The 7,570-nt window shown below is 40.7% G+C and overlaps 1 protein-coding gene across 1 annotated transcript; it reads left to right on the top strand.

The window, feature by feature from the left end:
• Positions 1-4,853: 4,853 nt before the first annotated feature.
• Positions 4,854-6,701, top strand: LOC146571470 (general transcription factor II-I repeat domain-containing protein 2B-like). Its single transcript, XM_085279613.1, has one exon. The coding sequence runs from the start codon at positions 4,854-4,856 to the stop codon at positions 6,699-6,701; it is 1,848 nt and encodes a 615-aa protein (XP_085135739.1).
• Positions 6,702-7,570: the final 869 nt, after the last annotated feature.

Below are 7,570 nucleotides of genomic sequence, written 5' to 3'. Positions count from 1 at the left end.
CCTCCACCATTTCACCTGGAGAAACCTAATGCTAGATTACCTTACAACTGACCAGCTGCTTCCTCAGATAGTTGCATACATCATTACCTCAATTTTTTGTGTGGGACATTGTCTGTATTTGAGTCCACCACCACCTAATCTCTGTTAAACGTCAGCTTTTTGGGGGGCTATTTGATTTTTAGAAAATGAATATTTTACTCATAAGTATCCATTGGGTGTGTGTGTAATTACATCTTCCTCCAATTCATGCATTCTCAGAAACTTTGAATGAATCCACTAAAAATAAATCGATGTGGACTCTTGCTCATAAAAGCTCTCTGATAAACAGTTTGACATTCTCAAATTCTTTGAGAGAGTCAACTTTTAACTACGTTTCACTGATTCCAGCTAACAGCCTCTAACAGAGGCTACCAGTAGCAAAAATAGCAACCTGTACCAACAGAAAAGTTTGGGATATTCTCAACAACTAACCTCAGTATTTGTCATCGGAAAGAAGTGAGCTTTACTGACTCATAAACTTGTATTGGACTCCTTTCACAAAGTTTTACAGCCTCTTCTCAGAGTAAATAGACACAAGCACCTGCTTTGACAGCTGAAGTAAACAGTATGTTGACAGCCTACACTCACTACAGATGAATGGCAGCCAGAGCTGTTTGTCCTACAGTGGCCACCGTAGCCAGGGTTATGAACTTGAATTGGGATGTGTAAGAGCACAAAACTCAGTTGACTCCAATTTGCAGTCTAGTGGTGATATTTTATACACTTTACCTTTAAAGTATGTTATTGGTGTTATTGTCATGATCCGGAGTTTGTGACTCCGTGTAGTTATTATTATTCTGGGTTTTGTTTTCATGTTCCTATGTGTTCCCCAGTCTGTGTGAAGTTTTTGCGTTGTGTCATTGGGTGTATGTGTTTCCTGTTTTATTTTGAAGGTCTGCGTCTTATGTGAGTGTTTTTGGTTTGCCTCCCTAGTCTTGTCACGTTAATCACTCCCAGCTGTGTCCCCCACCTGTGTGTGATCTCCCTGTGTTCTCTGAGTGTTTTTAAGTCTTGTCTTCTGTCTTAGTCGTTGCTGGTTCGTCTGCGTTGTTTCCCCTCGGTCTCCCTGCGTCTCTCCGTATGTATTTCCCCGGACCTCCCTGCATCTTCGTTTCTGGTTTGTTTTGTTAGTTTTACCCAGTTTAGGTTTTCCTGTTTCACCTTCACCCACGCCATTGCTATTTGTATTTTCTTTTGTTAAATAAATACTCATCTGCACCAGAGCTGCCGCATTTTGGGTCCTATCTCCAATTCCACACGTCTGCCACCGCGGTCGTGACAGTTATGCTATTAGCTATTACATGATCTTTAGGCTTTTTAAGATAAGATAAGATAAGATAACCTTTATTAGTCCCACACGTGGGAAATTTGTTTTGTCACAGCAGGAGTGGACAGTGCAAAAGTTATGAGGCAAAAATTAGAATACAATAAGAATAAATACAGTACACAACTGTACAGAATAGAATAAAATAAAATACTATATACAGTAGAATAAAATAAAATAAATATACAATAAGATAAAAATAGAATACAAATACAAATACTATATACAACTGAGTAAAAATACAACGATGACAGAAAGGATTATTGCACTTAGTATTATTGCATATGTATGGATGTGTGTGCTTGATCAGTTAAAGTCTTTATTATGGAGTCTGACAGCAGTGGGGAGGAAAGACCTGCGAAATCTCTCCGTCCCACACCGTGGGTGCCGCAGTCTCCCACTGAAGGAGCTGCTCAGTGCTGTCACAGTCTGCTGCATGGGGTGGGAGATGTTGTCCATCAGGGATGACAGCTTAGCCGCCGTTCTCCTGTCACTCACCACCTCCACTGGGTCCAGAGGGCATCCTAGAACAGAGCTGGCCCTTCGGATCACCCTGTTCAGTCTCTTCCTGTCCCCAGCAGAGATGCTGCCGCCCCAGCAGACCACACCATAAAAGATAGCAGAAGCCACAACAGAGTCATAGAAGGTCTTCAGGAGTGGGCCCTCCACTCCAAACGACCTGAGTCTCCGCAGCAGGTACAGCCTGCTCTGCCCTTTCCTGTAGAGGGCGTCTGAGTTATGAGTCCAGTCCAGTCTATTGTTCAGATGAACACCAAGGTACCTGTAGCTGTCCACAGCCTCAATGTCCATACCTTGGATGTTCAGTGGTTGCAGTGGAGAATGCTTGTGCCTGCGGAAGTCTACCACCAGTGTAAAGTAGCTAAACACTCTACCTGACATTTGCCAGTTGAATGTATAGAAGTGTATCGGATGAGCCATTAGGTGAGGTAAGCTTGGAACTAAATTCAGCTGATGTCCTTGGATGAACTGAGACTGAGTTTGTAACCCATCTGAACTAATGCTGTGCTTACCTGGCAAAATGGTTAACATGGAAAACAAACCCTCAAGTCCAGCCTAAAGAGTTGATAGTTGCCTTCCATCATATTTGACATACTTGACATACTGTTTGATGGTTACTCACAGTATGAGTAGTGCATTGTTGAGTATATTATTTTTTTCAGACATTTTTAAGTTCTTGAGCTTTATTAAAAACCACTTCCATCTTTATGCTTGTGTTATTTTCAAAGTTAAATAAAAGTGGGAGTTATAAAATCACTCATATGCAGAAAAGATAATGAAATATATCAAACTACTTGTCATAAAGTAAAATGGGCAAGTTCCTCAATATGTGCCAGCATGACTGTTTGTATTACCTTGCTGAATGAAGTAACGCTAATGCAAGTTATTACCTGCATCCCAGCACTGGAGACTATCTGCCGTCATCCATCATCGTCCCTGACACCCACAATTATAACCTGGACTATGCAGAGAGCAGGTTCTTACAGAAACATGACAGCAGGCTACTGATATAATTGCATCCTTGCTCATAGTCATGTCTAGCTCTGCTTTGTTAATGGTCTTCATTTCCCCTCTCTTCCACAATACTCCAGGTGGTATCTGATATGCACAGTCACTGCAGGTGGAGGCTGAAACTCATCACCAAGAGCCATGTTAACTCTGTCAATTATTTAGATTTGACTTTGGCAATATATGCTTTATAATACAAATAACATTTTAGGACTGTTTCAACAACAAATTATGTATGATGTGCTACAAAATCATTTGGGAGAAGAATGGCTTGCTGCACTGTACAAAAACATGACACACATGCTCTTACACATTACTAATGCTGTCAGGACCTAATTTGATTGTATCCCCATTAAACGAAAAATTCTTTATAATAATTTTTTTTTTCTTTTTTTAATTTCATGCATGAGGTTGAAAAGTTGCAGATCGGAAAATGAAAAGCTGCACTAAAGTATTTGGATGAAGTGGTTTCTTCTTCTACTTCATTTGATTTTTCTCCTTCTTTAATTCTTATACTTATTATTATTATTCGCCTTTTTCTGCTGCTGCTGCTGCCGTTACTGCTGCTTCTGAAAAAACAGAGCAGTTTCTTTCATATTGCCATACAGTGACTATTTCTACAGAGAGTCAAAAAAAGGAAAGTGAAGCTTGGTTTTACAGCTACTTTCCAGGAATCTTTTAAATTAAAGTGTGCTATTTAGCACTAATAACAGTAATAGTCATCCAAATCTAGTCCAATGAGGACCAAGATAATCAAAAGAAGATATTTCCACCTTCAGTAATTTATACTGCTGCACCAAACTGACATTTATGTCAAGATGTCCAGTCTAGCTGGGTTGCAAAACAATTTGCAGGTCTTCAGCACCTGTGGGCAGGCTAAAACATTAATTTAGCCTGCCCACATTACTTCGAACTTGGAAACTATTTAATTAATGCCAAATTATGTACGGTACTATGTAAAATTCGGATTCTCCAGAGTCCACACCCTCATTTCTTCATATTTGGCTACCAAAAAGCTTCACCAGAAGTGTATGGAGGCTGTAAGGAGAGCGCTAAAACAGTGAGTGTTTGTAAAATATGGTAGAGACTCTCTCATGGTTTGGGGTTAAATCCCCAACTAGTGCCACTGGGGATTTTTGAGAACTGATGAACTTGTGAAAACACAAAAGTACAGTCAGATTTTCATCTACCATGCAATAACATCATGTAAGTGATCCCAAACACACATGTCAATGCAATATAAGCATACCTGGTTAGAGAAATACACACAGGAACATCATTAGTCATGGACTGGTCTTCCCAGAACCTGGAACTCAGCTTGTAATGGTCAAAAAAAGAAGTAAAGAATTGAAAAGTGTTTGTTTATTTTTACCAATTCTCATATTTATTCACATTATGAGCAGTGATGGGAATAACGGCGTTACAAGTAACGGCGTTACTATCTAACTAATTACTATTCCTATCGTTACAACCCTGTTACAGTTACTATAAAGAAAATGCGGTACGTTACTATTTTTCAACAAACAGACGGTTGAAGCTGTGTTCAGCTTACCGCATCTTATATCAGTTGCACAGAAGTAGGTGTAAGTAATCTGGGCGCTACAGCTTTAAGCAGCTGTGCGCGCTCCCGCGGGCGGTAATCACGATCACTGTCTAGCACAGGGGTCACCAACACGGTGCCCGCGGGCACCAGGTCGCCCGCAAGGACCACATGAGTCGCCCGCGGGCCTGTTCTAAAAATAGCTCACCATAACAACTTACCAGTAAGCTGCATCTATTTTTATTTTTTCTTGCTATTTTTTTTAATCACAATTGCATTGGCGTTAATTTGTTAGAGATAATATATAAAAAAATGTTTATTATTAAATATTAGATCATGATCTAATATTTAGTGCTAGCTGGTCTCCACGGAAACAGTTGCCGTGAAGACCAGCAAAGGCAAAGGTGAGGAGATGAGGAAAACATGGCGGAAAAAAGGAAGAAAACATATAATTTTCACAGTGAATGGGAGGAAGAGTTCTTTTTTACCACTGTGAAAGATTCATGCGTGTGTCTCATTTGCGGGGCAACTGTGGCAACGGCAAAGCGGCACAACGTGGAGAGACATTTCCGAACGTGTCACACAAGCTACCATGCTAACTACCCAAAGGGCAGAACACTGCGAGCGGAAAAGGCCCGCGAATTAAAGGCAGGTTTGAGCAAACAGCAGTCTTTTTTCACGAGACCGGTGAAAAACTCTCAAAAAGGAACCGAAGCCTCATTTAGAGCTACACATTTCATGATTAAGAAAAAGAAGGCATTTTTAGACGGGGAGTATTTCAAAGAAGCAATGATGATAATTGCAAAAACTGTGCTTAAAGACGAGAAATATGGAAACGATGTAATCTCCACTCTCTCTGATGTCCAGCTGGGGGCAACTACAATTGTTAGAAGAGTGTCGGCTATGTCCGGGAACTTGGCCGATCAGTTGGATCAGGATCTGGCAAAGTGCAGTTGGTTTAGCATCCAGTGTGACGAGTCCGTCGACAGCAGCAGTACAGCACAGCTGATGGTCTTTATCCGGATGGTATTTGATGGTTTCTCCACAAAAGAAGAACTTCTGACACTACTGCCGCTAAAGACAACAACGAAGGGAGTTGACATCTATAACGCGGTGAAGGAGTTTTTCGCGAAGAAAAAGGTACCGTTGGAAAAGCTGGTATCAGTGACTACCGACGGGGCTCCTGCTATGATCGGCCGACATACGGGATTCATCGCTCACTGTAAAGGTGACACAGAGTTCCCAAACTTCATGCATTACCACTGCATCATTCACCAGCAGGCGTTATGCGCAAAGGTGATCGGCTTCGAGCACGTCATGACTCCCGTCGTGAAGATCATAAACAGCATCCGCTCCAGAGCTAAACAGCACAGAACATTCAAGGTGCTATTGGAGGAGCTGTCAGCTGAATATGGTGACCTTCTACTACATACGGAAATCCGATGGCTCAGCAGGGGACGGATTTTGCTTCGTTTTTTGTCACTTTTGGGTGAAATCAAGGAGTTCATGCAATCCAAAGGGGAAGACACATCTCTGCTGGAGGACACTGAGTGGACACTTGACCTTGCGTTTTTAACAGACATTACTGGGAAACTGAACTATTTGAACTGTGAGCTGCAAGGCAAAGGTAAGACTGTTGCTGACATGATAAGTGCTTTAAATGGATTTAAAGCCCAGATGAACATTTTCTCTGTGCATTTACAGAGAAAAAAGGTGCTGCACTTTCCCTCTGTGCAGATGGTGCTGAAAGACAATGCTTCTGCATCTGAGACTTTTGACAAAGTTGCAGAAAAGTACACTCAAGTCATAAACCGACTTGGTCAAGAGTTTGAGAACAGGTTTTGTGACCTTGATCAGCTTGAGCCATGTGTCTCATTTGTTTCCAATCCTTTCATGAATGTGGACACAACATGCATTGCTGAGCAACTAAGTTCAATGTTCAGCTTGGATGCTGGACAGGTGGAAATCGAAATTGTAACATTGCAAAATGATGTCCACCTCAAAGCCTATCTGGGTGCACCAAACTTTTGGTGCCTTGTTGACACAGAAAAGTACAGTGGTGTGTGCACAGCAGCTATGAAGGTTGCCAGCCTGTTTGGTTCAACCTATCTTTGTGAATCAGCCTTTTCTGACATGAACTTCATCAAGAACAAACACAGAACACGCCTCTCCGATGCACATCTGCAAGACTCACTCAGAGTCGCAGTGTCAAGTTATACCCCAGATTACAACACACTGGTGAACAGCATGCAATGCCAGGTTTCCCACTAACAGACAAAGAAAGCCATATTAGATGTTCTCAGTGGCAACATTACAGTGTCATGTCAAAGTTGAATTTAATTATTGAAAAACAAATGTGTTTGTTAAGTGTAACATGTGACAATTTGCTTTAAAATGCTGCCAATTTGGTGAAAAGTTCTGTAAAATTTGAAAGTTGATTTTTTGTATGTTACATACATACAAAAATAATGTATGTAACAGTGCATGATTTGTTAAAATTTGTTAGTGGTAAGTGAAAATGTTGTAGAAGTGATCACTTCAAAATGTAAATACTTGCAGAGATATATAGAAATAAAGCGTTGCATATTGATATTTATGTTTCCTACCTTGTTTCCTAATTGCATTCTTTATAATTATGGTGAAAAATAATTAACATAATTAGTGTCCGTACATAGATGAATATCATTAATTATTAATGATAACACATAATTAAGTTAAACTGAGGAAATTTGTTATTTGAGAAGTGTGTGTCAAACTGGTAGCCCTTCACATTAATCGGTACCCAAGAAGTAGCTCTCACTTTCAAAAAGGTTGGTGACCCCTGGTCTAGCACAACACCTGCAGCTAAGGGGGCAAAACTATTGCATGAGTCAAAGCTGTTATGATGATGTTTCACCCCAATTTAACATCGCCGCTGTAGGAATTAGAATCAAACTTATAAGAAAGGAGACCCCTTGGACATCAATCAGCGTGATGAGAACTATTGAAAACAAAAGAAAGAATCTTTGGAAAAAAGCCAGCAGCCAGACACCAGGGCCCTGTTTCAGGAAGCCGGTTTAGAAAACTCAGAGTGAAAAATGATACGCAGGGTTGAGTAACCCCGAACTGTCCAACTCGGAATATTCGGTTTCAGAAAGGCT

The sequence above is a fragment of the Mchenga conophoros genome, linkage group LG7 (assembly GCF_057382185.1).
Source record: "Mchenga conophoros isolate Kocher_MC1m ecotype Shallow Benthic linkage group LG7, M_conophoros_male_GT1.1, whole genome shotgun sequence".
NCBI classification, from domain to species: Eukaryota; Metazoa; Chordata; class Actinopteri; order Cichliformes; family Cichlidae; genus Mchenga; species Mchenga conophoros.
Note: the sequence above shows the minus strand (reverse complement) of the source record. Positions and strands in the feature narration are given on the sequence as shown.